The 26,496-nt window shown below is 42.2% G+C and overlaps 2 protein-coding genes across 3 annotated transcripts; one reads left to right on the top strand and one right to left on the bottom strand.

The window, feature by feature from the left end:
• Nucleotides 1–1,338: 1,338 nt before the first annotated feature.
• On the bottom strand, nt 1,339–5,682 carry Znrd1 (zinc ribbon domain containing 1). Its single transcript, XM_028785440.1, has 5 exons — nt 5,357–5,682; nt 5,128–5,275; nt 4,809–4,909; nt 4,549–4,658; nt 1,339–1,435 (listed from the first exon to the last, which is right to left on the bottom strand). Exons 2-5 carry the CDS (start codon nt 5,261–5,263, stop codon nt 1,411–1,413), a joined length of 372 nt encoding a protein of 123 aa, XP_028641273.1. The 5' UTR covers nt 5,264–5,275; nt 5,357–5,682; the 3' UTR covers nt 1,339–1,410.
• On the top strand, nt 5,572–12,744 carry LOC114637213 (putative uncharacterized protein ZNRD1-AS1). 2 transcript variants are annotated; one of them, XM_028785439.1, is made up of 3 exons: nt 5,572–5,690; nt 11,477–11,552; nt 11,971–12,744. In XM_028785439.1, the coding sequence occupies exons 1-3, from the start codon at nt 5,671–5,673 to the stop codon at nt 12,718–12,720; spliced, it is 846 nt and encodes a 281-aa protein (XP_028641272.1). In that variant the 5' UTR covers nt 5,572–5,670; the 3' UTR covers nt 12,721–12,744. The 2 variants fall into 2 exon arrangements, with proteins under 2 accessions (XP_028641272.1, XP_028641270.1); XM_028785437.1 differs by lacking the exon at nt 5,572–5,690 and adding an exon at nt 10,625–11,093.
• Nucleotides 12,745–26,496: the final 13,752 nt, after the last annotated feature.

A 26,496-nucleotide genomic window follows, 5' to 3' on the forward strand; every position in this document is an offset into this window, starting at 1 on the left:
TCATCAGGCAGATGGAGGGAGGGAACTGGGAAGGAGGGGGAATGGAAAAGGGAATGGGGTGGAGTCAGGATCTGGTATAGGGAAGGACAGGATATATGTATGGCTAGATGGCCATGAAAATTAATGGAAATCTGCAATTAACAGGGTTGAGGAGGTGGGGCAGGGAGAGGGCATCTCCAGGATGAGGCAGAGACCTGGGATAAGGGAGGCATCCAAGAATCAATGGAGGTGACCTTAGCTGTGATTCACACTACACTGGGGATATGGAATCTGACGAGCCCACCTCTGGTAGCCTGGCCAGAACCTCAGTGGAGCAAGAGATACCAATTCACCCACAAAACTTTCAACCCCAAATTTCTCCTGTCTTTAAGAATTGTAGGTATGGGGTTGGGTGGGGAGATGGAGCAGAGACTAAGGAAATGGCCAATCAATAACCCTGACAAACTTGAGACCCATGGCAAGCACCAATCCCTGACACTATTAATGATACTTTCTTATGCCTGCAGAATTCTTAAATTGATTGATCTTGTAAAATTTGCTGTTCTAGCAAGATAATAGACCGTAAGACTAACTGCTGTTTCTGCTTTTGTAGTCAAGCTTTCCTGTTCTGCTCAATGGCTCAGACAACTGCAAAACATATGCTAAAATTAAGACTCTGCCTACATGTAGACAGAATATATGTAATCTGGTGGTTTTTAACTTTATAAGCTTCGATGCTACATCTTGGGAGCACTCTCAGTTGCTGTATTAAGTATTTAATAAAACCTTTTATTAAAATTTATTTATGGTCCTGGGGAATCTGTAACAGCCTCATTCCAGACTCCATTATTTTATTATAGTTTTTTCTTTTCTATAGATATTTCTCTACTTCACCTAAATTTCTTTTGGAATAAGACTGATTATTGCTTTTCAGTTTTTAGCCATCTTGTTAAGTAGCTCAGGCTGGCTCTGAACTCCTTATGTAGTTCATCTATCTGTGAAGTGCTGGGATTACGGGGCTTATATCACTAGCCTGACCAGAATAAGAGATTAAGAGTAACACATAATGTCAAGGTTTCATAGAAAAATAACTTCAGTAAACTCAACAAGGGAAAGGAGTATTCCCGGTCAATGATCTTTTTTTTTTTTTCTTTTTTTTTTTTGGTTTTTCGAGACAGGGTTTCTCTGTGTAGCCATGGCTGTCCTAGAACTCACTCTGTAGACCAGGCTGGCCTCGAACTCAGAAATCCACCTGCCTCTGCCTCCCAAGTGCTGGGACTAAAGGTGTGCACCACCACTGCCCGGCTGGGTCGATGATCTTATTCCCAGAACAAAGCATGGTAACCGGAGGAGACCAAGAAGGCATCAAAGACCAGTATCTTCACTTCCAAGAAGAGGAAAGGATTGTTGCTGAGTTGCCAGAAAAAAGGATCAAGAATCTTCCTTTTCCTGAAACCTGTAGAGGAAGAAGACTCATTATATTTAACCAAAAAGAATATCTAATAACCAATAACTAATTATTACACTGAAGTATGCAAAAATTTCCCGGGACAGAAAATCACTAGCCAAGAAACAGAAAAGTCTAAAATGTATCTCGTAAAAATTTAAATAAAAAAATTTTTTTTGTAGCTGGACGTGGTGGCATAGATCTTTCTCAAAGAACCCTATGGATGCTGGGAATGCTGCGTTCACCTAGACTGTAAGAGACCCGGAGTTCAAGTTCTAAAAAACCCAGCACACAGTCAAAAATTACAAAGCAAAACAGTACATGAAAAAGTCAGCAGAAACACACAGTATCGGATCCACAGAAACAGTGTATCAGAATCACCACATACACACATATAAATATTTCTAATATAGTTAACATACATTTAAATTTAAAGAACAAAAGGAGCATTTTAAATGATTAATGGCAGTTGGAAAGTTAGCTCACTGGTTAAGAGTACTTGTTACGCTTGCAGAGAATCCAGGTTTGATCCCTAGCACTCACATGGTGGTTCACAACCATCTTTAACTCCAGTCCCAGAAAATCTAACATCTTTTCTGGCCTCTCTGGGTACCAGATATGCATATAGTGCACTTATGTACTTGAAAAACAAAACAAAACAAAACAAAAAACAAAACAAAACAAAAAAACCCAAAAAACAAAAAACCACACACATAAAATAATAAGTGTTAAATGAAATGATTGAAAAATTTAAAATGACTAATGAGCTAATTGTTTGGATGACTCGTGAAGTTTGAAAAAAATAGTAATAAATGAGGGGCTGAGGAGATAGATGGCTCAGCTGGTAAAGTGCCTGCTGCATAGACATGAAAACTTGGCTTTGGATTCCTAGGATCCATTTAAAAGTTTAAAAAAAAAAATGCTGGGTGTGGTAGTCCACATGTATAGAATGTGCTCTACTAGATCTGGGAAGCATGGAACAGTGGCAGAATAAATGTCCAAAGCATACTGGGTAACCAGCCGAGTCTGAGCTCCAGGCTCAGAGACACTGCCTCGTAAGATGATGTGGAGAACTGGAAGTGATGGCACACAACGTTAATTCTAGCCATCTGGAGACAGAGGCAGATTGGTATCTGAGAGTTTGATGCCAATTTGGTCTACAAAGAGTTCTAGGCAAGCCAAGAATATAGTGAAGCTCTGTCTAACACAGAAAAGAAAGAAAGAAAGGAAGAAAGGAAGGAAGGGAGGGAGGGAGGGAGAGAAAGAGAGAAAGAAAGAGGGAAAGGAAAAGAAAAGAGAAGAAAAGAGGGAGGGAGGAGAGGAAAGGAGGGAAAGGGAGGGAGGAAAGAGAAAGAGAGAGAGAGAGAAGGAAGGAAGGAAGGAAGGAAGGAAGGAAGGAAGGAAGGAAGGCAGGCAAGTGAGGGAGGGGGAAAGAGAAGAAAAGACATTTAATAAAGCTACCCAATGTCTAATTCTGGCCACCATATGTACACTTGCACAAATACACGCATACATCCACAAGAACACAAATATATTACACCTACAACACTCTCACTACCATAAATACATACAAATTGAAGACAAAATTAATGAGCTGTAAGAAAGATCTGGAGAAATTACCCTGAAAACAACATAAACAGAAATGGGATGGAAATAAGAAGATGAGAGATGTGAAAGTCTAATAAGATATTTGAGGACATGGGGGACAAGCAATATTGGAATGGGATAATGGCTGATGCATTTCCAGACTGGCAAAAGATAAGTCAATTCTCAGTTTGGGAAACCTAGGGGGCAGGTATGTGGCTGAGTTGGTAGATTCTTAGAGTGTTTAGAAACAAAAGCTCAGAGTTGGAGCCTCAGGACCATGAATAGCTATGGCGGCACACGCCTGTAATCCTCACATCTGAGAGGTGGAAGCAGGATAAGAATATCAAGGAGAAAAAACAAGTTTAATTACAATTCGAGAGAGAACAAATATAAGAGAGCTCAGGGTACAACTGAATGCAGAGCACTTCTTTTACACTCCCGAGGCTGTGAATTGTACCCCAGGAGGAAGGAAAACAACAAAAGGCAAAGGCAAAAAGACAGAAAGCTACACAATGGGGGCTGGTGAGATGGCTCAGCAGTTAAGAGCACTGACTGCTCTTCCAGAGGTCCTGAGTTCAATTCCCAGCAACCACATGGTGGCTCACAACCATCTGCAATTGGATCCGATGCCCTCTTCTGGTGTGTCTGAAGACAGAGGCAGTATACCCACATACATGAAACAAATGAATCTTTAAAAAAAAAAAAAGAAAGAAAGAAAAAGAAAGCCACACAATAATGTAGTACTACACAACAACCCAGACAAAGAGCACTCCGGACTATTCAGACTGCTATTGCTTTGAATCATGCAAGATTACATTGAGTCACTCCTCCGCAGTGGGAATTTTCAATATCTTGTAACACTATGCAAAGCAATGCCAACTTCCTGTGTTATAATTTTTCCTAGTACTTTTTGTTTTGTTGACAGTCTCTGTTAGCTCAGGCTGGCCTTAAAAGCATCATCCTTCTTTTGAGGCCCATGTCACCACACCCACCCAGCTTTCTTTTCACACATCTTAAAAGGTTTAGATCACAGGCTGTAAAAAGAGTAAGGGGGAGCCGTTGAGATAGCTCAACGCTTAAGAGCTCATTCTACAGAGGATCCAAGTTCAGTTCTCAGCACCCACATCCAACGGCTCAAAACTACCTGTAACTCCAGCTCCAGGGATTCAAAGTCCCTCACCTTGGTGGACACCTGCACATTCAAATACGCACACACAAACACCTACACATAATTTCAAAAAATAAACATCTTTTTAACAAGCCAGATGTAGTGGCACCCGTTCAAATCTCAGCACTCAAGAAACAGAGGCGGGAAACTGCTTCAAATCTGAGGCTAACCTGGGCTGTCCAGTTGAGAATTCAAAGCTAGCCTGGGTATATAGTGAGCTCGTCTTGAAAAACACCAAGTAAGTAATAAAATTAAAAAGGGCTACAGATCGCTCTATAATGGACTGGACCAAATACTACAAGTCTGTCATTGATTTCGCTGTTTTGCAAGCACTGAAAAGGGGCAGAGGGAGGGAAAACAGTCTCACTTGCAGTTGATACAGGTATAGAAGACAGTCTGTCCTTCATCAGCTGAGCGCATCTGTCTGGTGTGGTATGCCATTCCCTCATGACCACATCGAGGGCAGCGCCTATCAACCTAGGAAGAGACATTAGAGTTATAAAAATCAAGTCATAATATGTCTCAGACTATTGCACTCCCTGGACATTCTCCTGGAACAGAGTGCCAAGCCAGGTCTCCAGAATCACCTTTCCACTGCTCTTTTGGAGCTAGTCCTTATCAACTTACCACTGGTCCCTGGGATTCAGGTCCCTCATCCACAGACATCGGAATGGTAGCCCCCAGTTTGTTGAACATTACTGAAGTCTTCACAACCTTCCCTTCAAAATCTGCACAGGAAGTAACAGAAATAGTAAAAGAGGCATCGAATCCCAGCAACACTCGCCCAGGTGAGTCACATCAGTTTCTTCCCTCGGTCAATGTCTCACTGACAGATTCCTGTTCTGGGTCTCACCTCTCTAAGCCCAACTAGTGCTGAGGTCGCCCCCATCGTGGACCCTTCTGCCCGTACCCTTGGCTGAGTCTAGCTAGCATACCAGCCCCTCACCTCGCACATCGATGGAGAAGCCACAGCGAGGGCATATGACAGTATCCTGAGTTCCAGGCAGCGGCAGGACTGAGCCACAATCTGGGCAGAAATCCAAGTCTGATTGAAAGTTGGAGCAGGGGCGGGCAAGCTCCATGGCGGATGAGACCTGGGAAAGAGGAGTTGATTATTGAGGCACAGGAGTTTGGCCTTGAAAGTTGTTCCCCAACGCTTCCCAGGCGGGAATTACCTTTGTCCTCCTCCCACTGGGTCTCTGACAGCAGCGTTTAGAGTGCCAGGCGTCCCGAACCTCAGCTGCTGGGGAACCTTGTGCGGCCGGACAAAGGCGGAAAGCAGATAGAGCACAGATCCGAGCTGCGGGCTAGAGCGCCCTATCCCAAAGTGCCGGGCAACGAGTGCGCTCGGCATGCTAGAGCGTCTTCGGGTCTTGGTGGCCGTTGGGTAGTGACGTCATAATTAATGGCGCACACACTCGAGGCCGCTTGAAGGAGGGAGCCGAACCTCTAGCGGAAGGGAGTTTACGGTGGCACGCAGTTAGAGACTATGACGTCGACTAAACTAAGGCGAGTAGCCAGTGTTAGGCCACCGACTGATTTCCCGCTCCGCACTAATCCTGGACTATCATTTCCTTTTGTAGAGAATCCTTCCCGCCTGGGAAGCGTTGGGGAACAACCTTCAAGGCCAGACTGTGCCTTTTTGTACATAGTAAGGGAAGGGGGCGGGAACGTCCCCCTAAAACTATAATGATTTTTCCAGAGGAACTGATTCGCTTGAATTGAGAAAACCGCAACTCTTGGCGGTTCCGGAGACCGTTTTTGTTGCTTTTGTTTGGTTTGGGTTGTTTGTTTTTTTTTTTTTTTTTTTTTTTTTGTCCTTTTGCGGCTGCTCAGTGGCCAAAAGCAAAGCTAAGAAGCATTCTTGTGCATTCTTTTAGGCCTTCCTGGCCGTTTGTCCCTCGGCTGCACCAGCTTCCTCGCGTCGGCTTTGGGCAATTCCGAGCATTTGAGTGAATCAGCTTCGTAAGGAGTGTGGAATAGTGAGGGTGAAGGCAGAAGACAGGTGAGGCATTTGAGAGGCAGTTTAGGGATTTCAAAGTGGTGCAACTGGTGAGACTAGGGCTCTCCTCTCCCTAGGCACTTCCCAGATGAGGGAGCTTAGTCATTAATCAAAAGCGCTTCTTGGGATTTACTAGGGATTAGGCTTGGCTTTCACTTGCGGACCATCTTCCACTCCCCTAAGCTCCCATTCACCGGTGTTTAAATACCTGTCATCCAGTAAGTGAACCACAGTAAATATAAAATCATGTCGTTTCATTCACTTGAAGCCTACAAAGTAAGGAAACCATGTGCTGAAGAAGGACCAGCTTGAAGATAGGATAGTGTCCCCAGCCCTCCAGCAGCCAACCTGATTACCATGCTAAGTCTGGTCACATAACTACTTTCTGAAGGACATAAAGTGTACTTTTTCATACACTTTTTTCATAGAAGAGACCCTCATCTGTCTTTCTGTGCAGTTAGTGTGAGATTAAACCATGGAGAAGTAGTTTAAAAAAAAAAAAACCCTCAGCAAGATGCCAAAGAGGACAGACCCTGTCGTTTTACGCAGGGGTGAAACTGCTGTCATTGTGCTTGTTCAGCAAAGCTCTGCTGCCGAGACTATGATGGTTGAACTCTCTAAATTTTACCTGTCTCTTCTTTCAAAGTAGAAATTGAAATTAGCACCACTTTTCCTTTAAAGTTTGACATTCTTCAGACATCCACCATGGTTTGACTGCTACCTTTACTGCACAAGCAGTATAAGGCATGGTGTTCCTTTCCCATCAAAAGCTCTGTCTGTTTAATACATATTTAGCACCCCATGCAAGGGTTAGAAACTGAGACCAGACTCTGCATAGTTGAAATCTGTGTTCTCTCTTTAATACAGGCGAATAGTTAGAATATGGAGAAAGTGCACTAGTCAGTGGTTGAGCTAGGGATATAAAGTCTACATTTTATTAAATCATGTGCCTATCTTTCATGGAGTCTAGGGTATACCTCTAGACTCCATGAAGGATAGGCACATGATTTAATAAAAAGATGCAGCATCTCTTCCTGGTTGAACATTTCTTTATCCTAGCACTAGGGAAGCTGATGCAGGAGGGTTGTGAGTTTGAAGCCATCTTGGGCTACAGAGGAAGGTCCAAGCCAGCCTCTATGTAGCAAACTTTTGTTTCTAAAATATGTCTGTGTGTGTGAGTGCACATGCGTGTGCATGCCTGCTGGGATGGACTCTAGGGCCTTGATAGGTAAACCCTTTATTAATGAATTAAATCCCTAACCCTGAGATAGTTAATGAAGGAAAGATGCTTAGCTACTATGTGAAAATGGTTAGAATTTTGAGACTTAGGATCATAGTACTATATTGGATGCCTTGTGCAAGAAACGAAAGTATGGGGCTGTAGAAATGGCTGAGTGGTTAAGAGCTCTGATGCTCTCAGAGGATCCTGGTTCATTTTCCAGCATCCATGCCACATGGGTACTCACAGCCATCTATAACTCCAGTTTCTGGGACATTGAATTCCCTCTTCATACCTCCACAGTGGCATGTAAGTGCTGCACAGAAATGCACGCAAGCAAAACACTCGTATACATAAATATATATATTATATTATATTATAAAGAAGAAATGCAAATGAGGTGGTCATTATTATTTTTTGGAGGCAGGGTCTTATAGCTTAGGTTGACCTAGAACTCATAGTACTCCTGCCTAGCCTCTTTAAGTGTGGTTATAGGTATGAAGCCTCCACTTCAAGCTCTAGGATAGTAATTTTGTAAATCTCAAACAATAAGCAAATAATATCTAAGAAGGGCTTCAGAGATGGCCTAGTAGTTAAGAGCACTTGCTCCTCTTCTAGAGAACACAGGTTCAAGTCTCACTGGCAGCTATAGCCAGCTATGACCGCTAACAATTGTAACTCCTCTGCTGCCCTCTTCTGGCTTCTGAGTGACTACATGCATGTGGTACACAGACACATGTGGACAAAACAGTACATTAAAAATAGAAATAAATCTTAAAAGAATGTCTAAGAAGTCAGTGAGACAAAATACTAGGTATTAGAGCCTCTCTAATATTATGAAATATATCACTTGTAGCTATACATTATAATAACACACTTCTAAATTTCAGCATCAAAATGTGACTGTAGATAATCAACAATCGATCTTTACAAATATTTTTAGGATTACTTCTTTGTTTTTAAGTGTTGCCTGAATATATATGTGTATACCACATGCATGCATGCCTTATGCCCATGGAGATCGGAAGCGGGTGTCTGATCCCCTGTTACTGGAGTTACAGATGGTCATGAGCTGTCATGTGGGTGCTGAGACTTGAATGTAGGTCCTCTGAAGGAGTAGCCAGTGCTCCTAATCACCGAGCCATCTTTCTACCCCAATAGTGATTGACTTCTTTAATAAAAAAAAAAAGTTAAATCTATTCTTGTCTCATATGATATATCCCAACTACTGTTTCCTCTCCTCCAAGTCTCCCCCTTCAGAAAAAGGCAGGCATCCCAGGGATATAAACCAAACATGGCATATCATGTTAAAATAAGACTAGGCAACATCCCCTCATATTAAGTTATTAAGACTGGACGAGGCAACCCAGTAAGAGGAAAAGGGTCCCAAAATCAGGAAAAGAGTTAGAGATGCCCCTCACCCCATACACATATATACTGTTAGGTGACTCACAACAACTCCAAGCTATATAACCATAACATTTGCAAAGGACCTAGGTCAGACCCATACAGGAACCCTCATTGTTGGTTCAGTCTTTGTGAGCCCCTATGAGCCCTGGTTAGTTGATTCTGTGGGCCACTTTGTTGTGGTGTCCCTGACCCCTCTGGGTCATACAATCCTTCCTCCTCCTTTTCCATATAAGATTCCCTGAGCTCTACCTAATGTCTAGCTGGGAGCCTCTGTATCTGCTCCCATCAGTAGCTGGATGAATGCTCTCTGATGGTGATTATGCTAGGCTCCAGTCTAAAAGTATATCAAAGTATCATTAGGAATCATTTCATTGATTTATTTATTTTGGTTTTGTTTTTTCGAGAGAAGGTCTGTCTGTGTAGTATTGGCTGTTTGGGAACTCGCTTTGTAGTCCAGAGCTGGCCTTCAACTCACAGAGATGCCTCTGCCTCCAATGTGCTGTAATTAAAGGCATGCACCATCACCGCCCAGTGACTTTTAAATTCTTTTTTCAATAGTATTTGGTTCTATCCTAGATCTTTGGGCTATCCAGCCTCTGGTCTATTGCCCTCCAGGTATCATCAGACATGGGCTTTCTCTCCCATGATATGGTTTAAGATTTATGTATATAGGTGTTTTGTCTTCATGTACATCTGCACAACAGAAGAGGGCATTGGGTCCCCTAGGACTACAGTTACAGACAGTTATGAGCTGCTCTGTGGGTTCTGGGAATTTAACTCAGGGCCTCCAGATGATCAGCCAGTGCCCTTAAGCACTGAGCCATCTCTCCAGCCCCCAGTAGTGATTGATTTTTAAGTGAGTTGTAAAAATGAAAAAACTCCACAGAGAAAGGGATAATCACTGTGATGAAGTGTACTAGGGCCAGGCGGTGGTGGCACACGCCTTTAATACCAGCACTTGGGAGGCAGAGGCAGGCGGATTTCTGAGTTCGAGAGTTTGAGGCTAGCCTGGTCTACAGAGTGAGTTCCAGGACAGCCAGGGCTACACAGAGAAACTCTGTCTCGAAAAACCAAACCAAAAAAAAAAAAAAAAAAGAAGTGTACTAGGAAGACTTAATAGAGACCAAGGGGCTTTTCTGTAAAGGATGACTTACCTGTAAAGGGCAGGTAGCTGTCATTTCCTGAGAATTTTCCATGTAATCTGTTTATACTTAAGCCATATTTGTTCTTTATGATCCTGAGAGGCAGGCCCTTTATATCTGCCTTTTACAAATAAGGAAACTGACATAGAGCCAGGGAGTAGTTGCTCATGCCTTTAATCCCAGCACTTGAGAGGCAGAGGCAGGCAGATTTCTGAGTTTGAGGCCAGCCTGGTTTGCAGAGTGAGTTCCAGGACATCCAGAGCTACACAGAGAAACCCTGTCTCGAAAAAAAAAAAAAAAAAAACCAGACTAACAAAAACTACAACAACAAGAAAACTGACATAGGCCGGGCGTCGGTGGCGCACGCCTTTAATCCCAGCACTTGGGAGGCAGAGGCAGGTGGATTTCTGAGTTCCAGGCCAGCCTGGTCTACAGAGTGAGTTCCAGGACAGCCAGGGCTACACAGAGAAACCCTGTCTCGAAAAACCAAAAAAAAAAAAAAAAAAGAAAACTGACATAGAAGGTAGTTGGCTTTCCCTGCACCATATGTTGAGGAAATAGAAGAATTATGGTTCAGTTTTATTCCTGCCAGTCCTCAAAGTCTTTGCTTTTGACTATAGTTTGAGGGTTTCCAACCTGTGTGCTGGACAGCTTCAGTGGCTTAAATGTGACCTCACAGTAAACTGAGCTTTGAGGAGGAATGACTCATAAAAACTTGGTGGTCTTCATTTGTGGTGCCATCAGCCTGATAAACAAACCCAGAGGGCCACAAAGCTCTGTCTGCAGAGTTTCAGTAGGGAATAGTCTCAAAATGGATTTAGGGTGAAGGATGATTGACATTGTCAGTCAGGCAAGCAGAGGACCAGGTGATCAAACAGGAATAGAATTTCAGTACAAAACAAAGCAAAGATGCTGTATGTGGTGACAGAGGCACAGAAGGCCTGGCTAGACAAAGTGCAGAAAGACAATGAGCTGACCAAACGAGAGACTAGAGTTATCTCAGAAGACAAAAAAGGCTTTGGAACTGAACAGTCTGGTCTGGGTATCCTTAGGCTACCTCTCACCAAAGGGCCTATTTCTTTTCTCTGTCCATGCCAAAGAAATGATTCTGAGTGGTTTACACTAAGTCCACAGGAGAGGTATGCTTTTAGTTCATTTATAAGAAATGATCAGCCGGGCCGGGCAGTGGTGGCGCACGCCTTTAATCCCAGCACTTGGGAGGCAGAGGCAGGTGGATTTCTGAGTTCGAGGCCAGCCTGGTCTACAGAGTGAGTTCCAGGACAGCCAGGGCTACACAGAGAAACCCTGTCTCGAAAAACCTAAAAAAAAAAAGAAAAGAAATGATCATTGTTTTGTGTGTGTGTGTGTGTGTGTGTGTGTGCACGCCATGGGAAATGCAATGTTTTCTCAATAGAGAAATGGCTCTTGTTCTTGACCAGAACATTGAGATCTTTGACTGGGATAATAGGTGAGCAAATATGTGGTATCTTCAACACTCTACCTTTGCTTTTTTATCTTTTAGATTAGCTTGGGCAAAAGATTCCAGAGACCCTAGGATTTCAGAAGGTCAACGGTCTCCACTGGAGAAAAAGATCCTGGTAAATAATTTGTATACTCTACAGTTTGAAACTACTTAGAAAAGGGACTTGAGGTTTAAAATTATTCTGTACAGGTGACCCTTTGAGGCATTACTCAGCATCCTCTCTTGTAGAGTAAATTATTCCAGACCCATATACTTTAGAAGCTAGTTATTTATTGTTGATGGGCACTATATACTTTAAAAACAACCAGGCTTGCCTGTGAGTATGGGGTGTAAAATTTAAACTTACTCTAAAATAAATAAAAGGGGTGGGTGGATGTGTGTTTACCTTCTTTTGACTTCAGAGTTCTGGGATTAAGGTTCATGCTACCACTCCTGGCTCAAGACTCCTTCCTTATAATAGTACTGGGGAAGGCAAACTTCTTTTAAATGTGTTTAAAGGAAAAATTACAAAATTCTGAAACTCACTTTGACAGAATTGTGGTGGTGTGCGTACAACAGCAGCAAGACACTTGGTATCTCAGAAATGCCATGAGGAGAGCAAAGCACTCTGCAAGGATCAAGCTCATTCTCTTGACTACTGGCTTGCAAAAGCAGAGTCGTATTATAATAAAAAAATAGTGGACATGATGAAAAAAGACACAGGTGGTGAAACAAAGACAAAAGTGGAAGAGAAACCACCACCACCACGCACAGAGAGACAGAAACAGCATTATTGGGTGCCTGAGAGAGAGAAGAAGCAAATAGAAAGGCACATTCATAGAACAGGCCAGGGCAGAGAATTTAAGGACAAACCCTGGAGACTCTTCAGTGAAGCAGCACTACCCAAAATTATGCTAGAGAAGCATAGCATCCCAAAAGCACAGAAAAGAAGGCAGGCACATGAGAGAGAACTGCTCCAAATTAAAGATCACCAGGAGCGCATGATTCGAGGGAGAGAACTTCTACAGCAAAGGCTCAAAGAAAGAATCTTGAGAAAAAGCCTGAGCCAGATCCCACTTCCTGAGAAACATGTTCGAGTGAAGAAACAGAGAAAAGAGTTTGAGAGGGTAGTTGCATACCCACTTTTCCAGCCATCCAGTACCAGTCGGATTAAAGTAGATATTCTTATGGAAAAATCTCGGGATGAAGAGGACTTGAGCACAATTATAAAGCCATTTGGAAGGAGATTCTTAGCTGTACCACCCTTTTTGAGAACTCAAATAGGAAAAATAAAGGATCTGTAATGTTTCAGAGCTTTGCTGATGGAACCATGTTTCTTTTTTCTTTCTTTTTTTCTTTTTTTGGGGTGTGTGTGTGGTGGTGGTGGGGTAGGGGTGGGTGAGGTCCTAGCTGTCCTGGAACTCTCTGGCCTCAAACTCAGAGTTCTGCCTGCCTTTATCTCCCAAAGCCTGGGATTAAAGGTGTGCACCCCTACCACCTGGCTGAAAACATGTAAACATATTTCTTATATGAATCTATCTTTTCTGTTCTGGTTGTCTGGTTTTTTTTGTTTGTTTTTGTTTTAAAGGTTTATTTATTTAATATATATGAGTAGTCTACCTGCAAGTACACATGCCAGAAGACGGGATCAGATCACATTAGACATGGTTGTAAGACATCATGTGGTTGCTGGGAATTGAACTCAGGACCTCTGGAAGGGCAGGAAGAACAGTCAGTGCTCTTAACCACTGAGCCATCTCTCCTTCCCTGAGTGGTATGATTTCTATTATACACATACATAGTTAGCAAATAGTTGGGCTTGAAAGTTTGCCTAACTATTTTATAATTTATATTTGTTCAAATTATCCTTTCAAAAATATTTAGATTATATTTATTTGTTATGTGTGAGTGGCATTGCATATGTTCATATGTGCATACGTCCATGTGTGCATGTGCGTGCATGCCTCTGTGTGTGTATGTGTGTATGAGTTAATGTGGAGGTTAGAGGTTAGAGGTGGTCCTATCATCTGGGTCCTGAGGATTCAACTTAGGTCATCAGGCTTGACAGCAAGAGCTTTTACTTGCTGAATCATTTCACCAGCCTTGTTTATCCTGTTAAACATTGCTTCCTTATTTATAAAGTGAGAATGACTTCTTAAGGGATTTATGGAGAATGAAGAACATTGTAGGACATTATTATGTACTGTTGTTTTGTGGATGTTAGCTCTCCCAGCTGGGAAGACCTAGTAGTTCAATAATGGTGAAGAAGGAATTTTTCTCATTTGCCCAGGTCTTTGGTTTCTCCTGCTTCCAACATTCAAAGTTATCTTAATAATGTTACTACAGTTCAATATAATCTTACACTTTGGTGGTTACTTTGCTACTACCTTCACTAGAGAAATACCAACCAGGCCATAAAATTCTGACTTGCAACATTTAATTTATTTATTTATATGCAAAGTTTAATTTTGAGACTCTGTGTAATATTCATGTGTTCATTCCTGGAGATGAGGAGATGTTATGTGCGATGTTTCCTGGGGAGACATGAATAAATGTCTACTCACCTCAGATGAGGCTCCAATAATAGACCAAAGAAACATTTCTACAAAAGTCCAACTTGGTAAACTAGTTAGTTATTGGGGTGACTTACACAACCATGGATGATCAAAGACAGCTCTGTATCACCAAAAAGTCGATCTAGTATGGGTAATGACTTGTGAAAGCTGCAATCCTGGAGCCCTCTGCAGGGCTTGCAGATATCAGACATTTCAGAGAGTCTCCTTTCTCCAGTTCTAATTGCTTTGAGGAGGGTTCTTGTGAATCTTGTAAATTTCAGGATCTTCCTGGATGCTGGGAGCCTGCACAATCCCCAAATAACATTTACCTGTCTTGACTGTATGTTACTCTGAGGCCAGAAGCCACAGACCTCTGGCAATTAATACCCATTTGTTAAACAGTAGAGGATTAAGTAGAGAAGTTCTTTGCCCTCTCCCAGGTTCTTTGCAGCCCCACCCTGAGGCTGAGAGTTCACTAACTCTTTACCAGCTAAAGAAACAAACTTTGAAAAGAGATTCTAATCTTTATTTCTAAGGGAAAGAAAAAGGGGGAACTAACTTTCTGTTGATCTTAAGAAACAACCTGACTCTAAAAAAATAACCTGTCTGTGCTCTCTGCTTTTCTCTGCTCATATTCTGCTCCTATTCTGCTTCTCTATTGCTTCTGTTCTGCTTCTGCTCTTACTGTCATTGTTCCATTAAGACTAGTTATCTAACTAAACATGTATTATCTGCCATTATCTCCACAGGTTCATTAAGCATTTAAGATGATAATTTTTATGTCTAAGTTAGCAAGGTTTTGCCAAGAAGCAAATCATCTGCCTAGAGTCTCAATAGTATTGAAGTTTTATATAGATTCAGTCAATATTTTATCTTCTGTTCTTGCACCTACAATAAATTGTTCATTCCCTTTTACTGCCTTTAGTTATCAGATAATAGTTTCACATAGCCTAAAAGGAATGTTTCCCTGATCATAAATCCATTTCAACCCTGCTTTCTATCTTAGTGCAATTAGCTGATGGCACATGAAGGTTTACAGAGCCACAATTGTATCTTTCATATTACAGAGGACTCAAATTACTTATATAAACTTGGGGATTCTATGGAATCATTATTAGGAATTATGAGATCATCAGTTTGTCTACATAACATTACTACGAGAGAGTACATCTTCATTGATCTACAAAAAGTCTGCCAAATAGAGTGAGCTAATCTCCGGGAATTGTTATATTAATTTAATAATAACAGAAAAGGCAAATCAGCTCTAAGAATCAATCCTGAGACTGAGATTTCTGAGAGCCTTGCAATTCAAAATTATCCATTGCAGCCCAAGCAAAATGATGCATTGTCTCCAGAATGTCACTTGTATGCCGTCAGCCTTTCCTAGATGACTTCTGACACCTGGGACTCAGTTGTGTACTTAAGTCTTAATGAACCTCCCTCCAGAATTGAATGTTTTTTTTTAAATATAGTTGATTCTTTTATAATTTTATTTATTTATTTATTTTAGGTTTTTTTTTTTTTACAATTTATTTATTTTACTTATGAGTACACTGTAGCTGTCTTCAGACACACCAGAAGAGGGCATCAGATCTCATTACAGATGGTTGTGAGCCACCATGTGGTTGCTGGGATTTGAACTCAGAACCTCTGGAAGAGCAGTCAGTACTCTTAACCATTGAGCCATCTCTCCAGCCCAGAATTGAATGTTTTAATTCAGTAGAAACTTCTACCCAGTCCTGAAGAGATGTCCTTGCCCTCGAGTAGTGAAGAGCTCATGGTGTGACTCACTCCACCACTGGGTAGTATGTGGTGAGAGTTATGTACAGGTATTATACAAAGGAAGGACCCTGCCTAAGTGAGCAGGAGGAAGAGGAGAAAGGAGATTAGAGAAGGGTATCTAGTAGACATTATATTTTATCACTTCCTATCACCCACTTAAGCAGCACATTCTCTTAGCATAGATTATGTCAGGTTTAAGCAAACTGAGCCTCTCACAGAAATGTCTTCAGAATTCATTGGAAACCATGATGCGAAGTTAAAATGTAGTGAGAATGTATTCACTAAGGTGATTTGCAATAAATTATTTTCCCATTCATTTCCTTTTCTCTTCCCTTTTTTTCTTCCTTCCTTCTTTCTTCCTCCTCCTCCTTCTTCTTCTCTGTCTGTCTCTCTGCCTCTCTGTCTCTGTCTCTCTCTCTCTCTGTCTCTGTCTCTCTCTGTTTCTCTGTCTTTCTGTCCCTCCCTCTCCCTCTCCCTCTCCCTCTCCCTCTCCCTCTCCCTCTCTCTCTCTCTCTCTCTCTCTCTTTCTCAGAGAGGGTCTCTCTATTAGGTAACCCTGGCTGTCCTGGAACTCACTATGCAGACCAGAGTGACCTCAAACTCATAAGAGATCCACCTGCCTCTGCCTCCCAAGTGCTGAGATTAAAGATGTGTGTCATCACACCTTACTTCATTTTCCTTTTTAAAAGAGAAATGCATTTATCTTATGCATATGATTGTTTTGTGTGCATATATGTCTGTGCATCATGTGCATGCTTGGTATCCAGGGAGATGAGAAGAAAGCATAAGATCCCCTGGAACTGGAGTCACAAACAGTTGTGAGCCAGCCCACACAGGTGCTCAGAAATGAACTTGGGTCTTCTGGAAGAGTAACCAGTGCTCTGTAACAACTCAGTCATCTCCTCAGCCCCACCAACTCATTCTCTTTATTGTTACATTTATTTATTTTGTAAGTGTGTGTGTGGGGGGGGAAGGAGATGTCTGTACATGTTAGAGGACAGCATGTGGGAGACACTTCTCTCTTTCACCATCAGTTCCAGAGATTAAACTCAAGTCTCCAACTTGGTAAGGAATGTCTTTACCTGCTGACCCAGCTCACCAGTTCATTGTTTTTAATGCCAAAAGGTTGAGAAAGTAGAAATTCATAGTTGCTGAGTAGAGACCAGAGAAATAAAACCTAAGTGTCCTAAAGTTGTACACTCAGTGACACTTCTGATACCCAGGGTCTGCACTGCCTGAATATCACTGGTTCTCTAGCCTGTCTAATAGAACTTGCAGTAATACAAATGTCTTGTATCTGTATTCTTCAGAAGAGTAGCTTCTTCCTATATGTGGCTATTGGCCATTTAAGATGTGGCCAGTGTACCCAAGGAACTGAATATTTAATTTGTTTTTTTGGCAGGGTCTCCCTAATTTGGTTGAGTTTAACTTGCCACACGTGGCACTGCCCACCATAAGCAGTACAGCCAGGATAAACACTGTTCCTGCCTTCTCTATGGCAATCCTCCATCCTCTGTATTTGACACTGTCTTCTGTATAAAAGATTACTACTTACTTCACGTTAGACTAGTTTTCCTTTGCAGTTCTGAGGTTCACTAATCTCTTAAAGAGTGCTATATACAACTTCTCTAGTTGGCTTTGACTGTTGAAGCAGTGATGTAGAATCTCCAAATTAAAAAAAAAAAATCCCAGGACCAGATTGACTCTCTGCTGAATTCTGTCAGACATTTACAGATCGACTAAGACAAATGATCCTCAAATTACTCTGTAAAATAGAGAAGGAACATCACAAAACTCATTTTGTGAAACTAGCCAAACTGAATAACACTAAAATTTATATCCTAATTTCTCTGGTAAACATGGATAAGAAAATTCTTTAAAAATACCTATAAATCAGGTTTAACATATATTCCTAAAAATCATATACCATGGTCAAGTTTGCCTCATTCTAGGGGCACAAGGATTGTTCAACATATGCCAGTCAGCAAAAGTAACACATCAGGCAAACAGACTCAAAGGGAGAAGTCACATGATAATCTCAAACTCAGAAAGGCTGATAATGGAGTTCAATCTGTCTCTGACCAAGCCAAATCAGTCAACAGAGTCTTGAGGGAGGGAGTGAGAATTAAAGAAAGAAAAGACAGGGCTGGAGAGATGGCTCAGTGGTTAAGAGCACTGACTGCTCTTCCAGAGGCCCTGAGTTCAGTTCCCAACAACCACATGGTGGCTCACAACCATTTGTAATAGGAACTGATGCTGTCTTCTGGTGTGTCTGAAGACAGTGACAGTGCACTTGTAAACATAAAATAAAATTTAAAAAAAAGACAATTAGACAACATTATAACATGACACCAGCCAGTATTGAAGCTGAAGGGGGTTTATTATTTTTTCCAGTCTGCTTTTATATCATCCTAGGTACATACAAAGAATATGGTCAGTCCTGAGGTATAAACAGAGTAGTCAAGAAACAAACAAGGCATAAACAAAGTAGTTAAGGAACAAAGCATATACAACGGCCACATGATTACTGTATTAAGGATCTTTTTTGTTTGTTTGTTTTTGTTTTTGTTTTTCGAGACAAGGTTTCTCTGTGGAGCCCCAGCTGTCCTGGAACTCACTCTGTAGACCAGGTTGGCCTCGAACTCAGAAATCCACCTGCCTCTGCCTCCCAACTGCTGGGATTAAAGGCGTGTACCACCACCACCCAGCCTTTTTACTTTTTTTTTTTTTTTTTTTTTGGTATTAAGGATCTTAACAAGATACAAAGAACACATTCCTCAGCTGTATTCATCTTGAGCCTACCTCCTTGTCCTAACACAGTGTCAAATTTTTAGAAGGAGGTACCAAGATCTCTCCACATGTCTCCATTAGCCCAGGGGGGTGGGCTGGGGGAAGATAGAATATATGTCAACCTAAAAGAGGCTTTATATAACAGAACTGTGGCCACCATTCATACTAAGTGAAGAACAACTCGAAGCATTTCCTGTAAAACAGAACAAGGCAAAGACAACCACTCTACCTACTAGTATTCAGTGTAGTAAATGGAGTGTTTGCCAGAGCAATAAGGCAAAAGAAAGAAGGGTGCAATTAGGCAGAAGTGAACTTATTCTGATTGTCAGATGATGCTTATACTTAAATTAAGACCCTTAACATTCCACCAGAAAACTATTAGATCTTATAAATTTTTTTCAACAAAGCATTGTATAAAATCAACATAACAAACACTAGCAGATTTTCTATATACAAATAAAGCAACCTGATGAGAAAGAAAATGTTAAATAATATCTTAGGGTTTCCATTGCTGAGAAGAGACGCCATGGCCAAGGCAACTCTTGTAATGAAAACATTTAATTGGAACTGGCTTACAGTTTCAGAGGTACAGTCCATTATCATCATGGCAGGAAGCATGATAGTGTGCAGGTAGACATGCTTCTCTTTATCATCAGGTGCTGGGTCCAAGGTCCAGCATGTGGTCATTCAGCTGGTGGAGCTGAGAACTCATGCTGTGTCCAGCTGAAGCATTCTTTGGGAAAGTGATGGAGGGACTTGATCTCTGTCTCATTCATAGTCTCTAGTATATAATCAGAGTTTAAGTGCTAGTGAGGACATCTGGTACTTGATGTCAGGAGGACATGGAACGGTAATTATCGATTCCTGGAGAAATGATCTTATTGTAAGGACATCATTTTTCAACTATGGGAAGAAGAAAACCAAGGAGGATATAGGATTATGAAGTCCTAGACTCTAGGACCTAGAGGAAACCCATAGTCTTGACTCTCAGGGAAATTTCTGAAAGTATGTGAAGAACCAGGCTGCCTCCATCTTAGGCTTAAAAGCCATCTTATTGTAAAGATGAACTAGGCTCATTCCTGTTTAAAATTAAGCCTCTGCTTCTCAAGGGTTGGGCTATGCACCATCTGCAATGTTAATTACAAATCGTTGGTTCTGTAGTGCCTGTTTGCGGAATGACAATCCTTTCATTTCAAAAAGTTTATAGCCCTATCTTCACTTCAAAAAGGCCATGACTACCTGTTGTTATGACCTCCTGTTTGTTTGGACCATCTTTTTTTTTTTTTTTTTTTTTTTTTCGGTTTTTCGAGACAGGGTTTCTCTGTGTAGTCCTGGCTGTCCTGGAACTCACTCTGTAGACCAGGCTAGCCTCGAACTCAGAAATCCACCTGCCTCTGCCTCTTCCTCCCAAGTGCTGGGATTAAAGGCGTGTGCCACCACCACCCAGCTGTTATGTTCTGCTCCTATAACCACACCTATTTTGCCCACCAAATCCCCCATTTGGAAACCACCTACCCCTGAGCTATCGAAACCTTGTCTTCATGTCCACCACTGACCTCTTCAACCTCATTTTTAGGGCGAGGCAGCCCATGTACATGAATTTTAATAGCTTACTTTAATTAATTGTTTGCTTTAATTAATTTGGTTATATGATTTGGGTCAATGGTATTAGGATAAAGCTGCAAAGGAGGGAACACCTTTGGCAGGTTCATGCCATAGTGTGCTGCTAAGAAATCACTCCACGCAACAGATCTAGTGTCAGAGGTTTGTTAGGGAAGAGGGAAAAGTAGAAGGCCATCTCAGAGTGAAAGCATAAAAGAAAGAGAGAGAGAAAGAGATAGACAGAGACAGAGAGACAGACAGAGAGACAGAGACAGAGGCATTGAACAAGACAGGGAATGAGAGGGAAGTCAGGGCCTTTTATGCTCTGCACCTGGTTCACCTGGCTCACCTAGTGATAGTGGGTGATAACACAGACTGCCACTAGGTTCCTGAGGGCAGACTGGTGGAAATGTCTGATTGCTAATAAGTGGTCTTTCTTGTTCCATCTTTGGCATTAATGTATGGTGACAGACCCAAGCCGGATCAGGAAATATGAGAGAAAACAGTTTCTTTGAGCCTGGTAGAGTGACAAATGCATACAATTCTAGTGCTTAGGATAGTCTGGAGCCAGTGTGGCTTCATAGTAAAACTCTGTAATGGGTCAGGCTGAAAAGTGGAGCATTACTGCACCCTAGGAGCCCTGTGTGCTCTCCCCACTCACAGCCCTTTTCCTCATCCCTAGGGAAAACAACTTCTGTTTTATAGCAATTGCGACCTAGACTTTACAGATTTCACCACCCAGGAACATATTTCTAAATGATATTATTGTTTAAAGTTACTTTATCACGATGGAATTTTACTAATGACTGACATTTTCTTTTCATGTTTTAATTCATCCCTGAAGGTGTGTAGAACTATTTAATGTGCTGCAAACTAATTACCTGGTCTGTTTGCATCATTTGCATTATTCAGACTTTTTATCTATTTTAGTTTTATGTATATGAGTCTTTTGCCTGCATGTATGTCTGTGCACCATGTGTGCCCAGTACCCAAAAGGGCTAGAAGAGGTCATCAAATCTCCTGGAACTAGAGTTGCAAATGGTCACAAGACATCATATGGTGCTGGGAATGGAACCAAGAAGTTCTGCAAGAACAGCCAATCCTCTTAACTGCTGAACCATCTCTCCAGCCCCTGTTTCTTTTTTCTTAAAGTTGTATGTAGGATATCTGCCCTCAGCCGGCTTCAGCTGCTCAGTGCCAGCAGCCATGCATCCCCAGCTGCCAAATATGACACATTTCTACTGTTGACAGGAGCCCTTTATAAAAGTGTAATGTCTATGTAAGGTCTGAGGATAGACAAACTTAAGTTGTGAGGGTAATAAAAAGTATTTTAAGATATGTAAATGCAAGTTATAAAGGTCTAAGAAAGTGTCGTAAACTGTGTAAATGCAAAAGTATGATGGTAGACACCATTCAGGAGGAGCTGTAGTGGATGAATGAGCTTCCTGGAGATGACCCACCACTTTGCATGGTGGAGACAGCCTACCTCCGTGCACAGCTGCCATGGGTGTATCCTGGAAAGGCATGATCTCAGGGCTTGCTTCATCCCAGGGTTGCTGCTTTCTGCTGCAGATTTGCCTTCTTGTGTTCTTCATTGCAGTATTCTTCATTTTTCTGGCATAGCATGATTGGGCAAAGAAAGACCCTTTCTGCCTATAATCTGTTATGATGGATTCCTGGGTATTTGCCCACTCTGTTGGGCAAATTTCCTACAGATCAACATGAAGATGAACTGTCATGAATGACTGCTGTTTAGATGAATTACTGATTTTACAGAATTTCTGATTTGATTCAAATATTTTCAAGAAGTTAAGAAGCTAAGACAGGCCGGGCAGTGGTGGCGCACGCCTTTAGTCCCAGCACTTGGGAGGCAGAGGCAGGCGGATTTCTGAGTTCGAGGCCAGCCTGGTCTACAGAGTGAGTTCCAGGACAGCCAGGGCTATACAGAGAAACCCTGTCTCGAAAAACCAAACCAAAAAAAAAAAAAAAAAAAAAAAAAAAAAGAGGAAACTACTGACTTTCATTCTAGGTCAGGTCCAGGGATGAGGTCACAACTGTGCACCTTGATAAAGTAAGGAGTGGGTATTTCTATTACAAAAACAACAACAAAAACCACACTTAGGGGCTGGAGAGATGGCTCAGCGGTTAAGAGCACTGACTGCTCTTCCAGAGGTCCTGAGTTCAAATCCCAGCAACCACATGGTGGCTCACAACCATCCGTAATGAGATTGGATGCCCTATTCTGGTGTGTCCGAAGACAGCGACAGTGTACTCATAAATAAAATAAATAAATAAATCTTTAAAAACCACACTTAGAATGAGCTTATGGAGTGAAAGACAGATAAAATTACTGCTTTAAACTTGTAACCAACAATCCTGCCGTAACTCCCTTGTACTCTAATGCTAAGCACTGGCTCTCAGGATCTGGTTGCTCCCAGACAACCACTAACAGCAAGTGATCTTATGTAAACCCTGCTTCCCTATTTTACTGGTCCATAAAAGGATTGGGCAGGGGGCTGGAGAGATGGCTCAGTGGTTAAGAGCACTGACTGCACTTCCAGAGGTCCTGAGTTCAAATCCCAGCAACCACATGGTGGCTCACAACCATCTTTAATGAGATCTGATGCCCTCTTCTGGTGTTTCTGAAGACAGCTACAGTGTATTCATAAATAATAAATAAATACATCTTTAAAAAAAAAAAGGATTGGGCAGTAGAGGGAGAAAGGTGGGACTTGAGAATAGAGTGAGGAAGTTGCAGGGGGAGAGGTGGAGGAGCCCCTTATGAGGGGAGCTAGACAATGAGCACCTGGCCAGGAAAAGCAGCAAATAACAAGGGACACTGTGGCTGAGAAGTAAGTTAGAATAGTTCAAAACCAGCCCAATCTAGGTTTATAGCTTGTAAATAAAATACCTGGATTGTGTGACTTTTTTACTAGATAGAAGGAATAATTGCATTTATACTCCCACTTGTGTAACATTTTGTCTGTTTTTGAATGAAGTAATTATTTTTCTTCCACAGAGAACTTTACCATGGGGGTAGAGAGGGCATGTATAAAAAGCTAAGACAAAAAACAAAGTTGTTACAACTTGCTCCTTAGAGTTTTGTTGTATTCATCAATTATGTGTATGTGTAATATATATATTTACATATATTAAATGGTTAGATCTAAAGTAGTTTAGGCAAAGGAAACCAGTTCCTATTCCCTAAGGTGTGAGCAGAAAAAAAAAGAGAGAGAGAGTGCAAAGACATTGAATTGTGGTTCATTTAAGACATGAACGTTACAATATTTCTTACTGGATTGAATCTGAACTATAAAATAAGTATAGATGATATCAAAAATTTAGGACTGCACAAGTAGTAAATCTCATCAGCACACAGCAGGAACAGATCACACAGCTCAGGGGATGTGTCTAGAAGGCCTGTAGACCAGGGAGTCCCAGACTCTCCTGTGCACAGGAGTCCCCTGAACATCTCAACAAGACTCAGAAAGAAGCCAGGCTTGGAGACACAGGCCTTTAATCTCAGTACTCAGGACAGAGATAGGTACCTCCTATAATAAGACCTGAGTTCAAGGCCAGCCTGATTGTACTTCCAGTTCCAGGTCATCAAGGATTCATAGTGAGACTAGAAAAAAACAAAACAAAACAAAAAAAGATTTAGGAAGTCTGGTGAAGAGTCAAGATTCTCTGTATAACCAAGTGAGTACAGAGGCTGCTAGTGTTCAGAAAACAGAACTTCAGGGATGTAGACAAAGATGTCCTGGGTTATGCATCAGCCTCACTTATGGAAGGTTACATAAGTACTTCTGGCTACCGGGTATGGAGGTTCATATATGTCTTCCTAGTGTTCCAGAGCAGGGAAAGAAGGGCTGCAGAAACTCCAAGGCCCATATGGATTTGTGTGACCACTTTTATTGTTGTGACACAATACCCAACATGAGCAAATTAAAGGAAGAAGTTTATTGTGGTTCATGGTTTAAGACGGTACAGTCCATCTCAGCACAAGGCATAGTGGAGCACATGGCAGCAGGAGCATGTAGCTGGGATTCCTCAGACTTCAGTAGATCAGGAGGCAGAAAGTAGAGATCCTCTTATCTGGCTTTCTCTTGTCCTTTTATCCTTGGGTCCCAACCCAAGAGATGATGTCACTCACATTTGTGGTGGGCCTTCCATCCTCAACTAATCTCTGGAAACACTCTTACAGATGTGAATTACTAGAATTGCATCTCCCAGGAGATTCTAAATCCAGTCAAGTTGACAATGAAGGTTCCTCATTACAGCTACATAGTGAGTTCCAAGCCAGCCTGGGGTGCAGTGTGGGATGCTATTAACAAACAAACAAACAAACAAACAAACAGAAAAAGGCAGAATGAGTCCTGGGCTACATACAAAACAGTCTAAATGGGGGATGTGGAAAGAGTCTTTGGTATTTTGGGACAAAATTGTGACCACTGATGTTAGTGGTAAGGACAGTGTCTGTGATGGAAACAGGTTTTATATGGGCATTACATTTTGGGAGCAGCAGTGGGAGTGGGGGTTAGGAGTTGGGGAACAGCTGAGAATAAAGAAATTCAAGGGCAGTGGTGGCGCACGCCTTTAATCCCAACACTTAGGAGGCAGAGGTAGGAAGATTTCTGAGTTCGAGGCCAGTCTGGTCTACAGAGTGAGTTCCAGAACAACCAGGTCTATACAGAGAAACCCTGTCTCAAAACACACACACACACACACACACACACACACACACACACACACCCACACACACACAATTGATATGAAATTAAAGGGGGCTAGTGAGATGGCTCAGCAGCTAAGAGCACTGTCTGAGCTTCCAGAGGTCATGAGTTCAAATCCTAGCAACCACATGGTGGCTCACAAGGATTTATAGGGGGGATCTGATGCCCTCTTCAGGCAGGCGGATATATATGCAACATTCTATTTCTACCTTGTACTGAAGAGGTCAGCTCAGGAACTTTGGAATACTTGTCCCTCCAGAAGAGAGAGGCTAATTAATTAACATTCTTCAGACCACAGGGAGTGAAGTGGGGACCAACCTGCGGGGGTGGTGGTGGAAATTCAATATATGATCTTGGAGTGCTGGTATCCAAGGATAAAAGGAAGAACAAGGGAAAGCCAGAACAGAACGAACAAGCCCATCAACATCAGTTCTCACATGGGATCCGTGGGGCACAGGGATCACTGATCTCCTTACTGACACCTTGGCACTGGTCTCTGTGGCTGGGACAGCTTGCATGGAAACCATGTCAATGTCACCCTTGCCAATTTCATTCTCTGCAGCTCCAGCTTTTTCTTATCACCACAGGCTGGGTCAATGTCCAGCCGGGTCAAGGGCCAGCATGTGGTCATTCAGCTGGTGGAGCTGAGGACTCATACGTTATCCCAGCTGTAGAAATGTCTCCGAAAGCGACGGAGCTCTCTGGTTCCTTTCTATACTCTTAGTAGCTGTTTCCCTAGTGTGTAAAGAGAGTCAAGGAGCTGGGACAAGATGGTACTGTCAGACTCTGATGAGCCTTACCTTACTGGGGACCCACTGAGTGAACAACGCAGAGCTGGGGATCAACACCAAAAAAAAAAAAAAAAAAGAGGAATTTTATTGTTCCAGCATGCTGGGGTCATCCTGCATCCAAAAGGAGAGGCAAGGACCCCAGGCAGCTAGTTCAGTGGACCTTTATACAGTTTCCAGAGATATCATAGAGAAACAGCAGCTAGGCACACTATGATTGCAGAACAGCGTGATTTTTAAACTCATTGGTCTTTAGGGAATGATGTAGCAGGGACTTCCCGTGTCTGTGGATGGTCAATGGTCCATCCTGTGGAATGTGTCCATGTGCTCTGGACCTCCCCCACCTGCAGGTTGGTCCCCACTCCCTGTGGTCTGAAGAATGTTAATTAATTAGCCTCTCTCTTCTGGAGGGACAAGTATTCCAAACTTCCTAAGCTGACCTCTTCAGTACAAGGTAGAAATAGAATGATGAAAGCAGATTCCTGGGAAAGTTATCTGAGTAACTCCACATAGGGCAAGAGAATGACTGATAGGGATTCAGGATGGTGATGTCCTGGAGGAATACCCCTCCCCTGAGCCCTGGGGGCTAGAGCAGCCAGGCTTTGTGGCACACACCTTTAATTCTAGTACTCAGGTAAATCTCAAGAGTTTAAGAGCAGCCTGGTCTACAGAGTCAGCTCCAGGATAGCCAGAGGTTTATAGAGAGACCCTGTCTCAATAACAAAGACAACAAAAGGTGCTACACAGAGCCCTAGGTTGGGTAAGCACTCATACATAGTTGCATCTCTCTCTCTCTCTCTCTCTCTCTCTCTCTCTCTCTCTCTCTCTCT

Source organism: Grammomys surdaster, unplaced genomic scaffold (assembly GCF_004785775.1).
Source record: "Grammomys surdaster isolate TR1022 unplaced genomic scaffold, NIH_TR_1.0 125231, whole genome shotgun sequence".
Lineage (NCBI taxonomy): Eukaryota > Metazoa > Chordata > Mammalia > Rodentia > Muridae > Grammomys > Grammomys surdaster.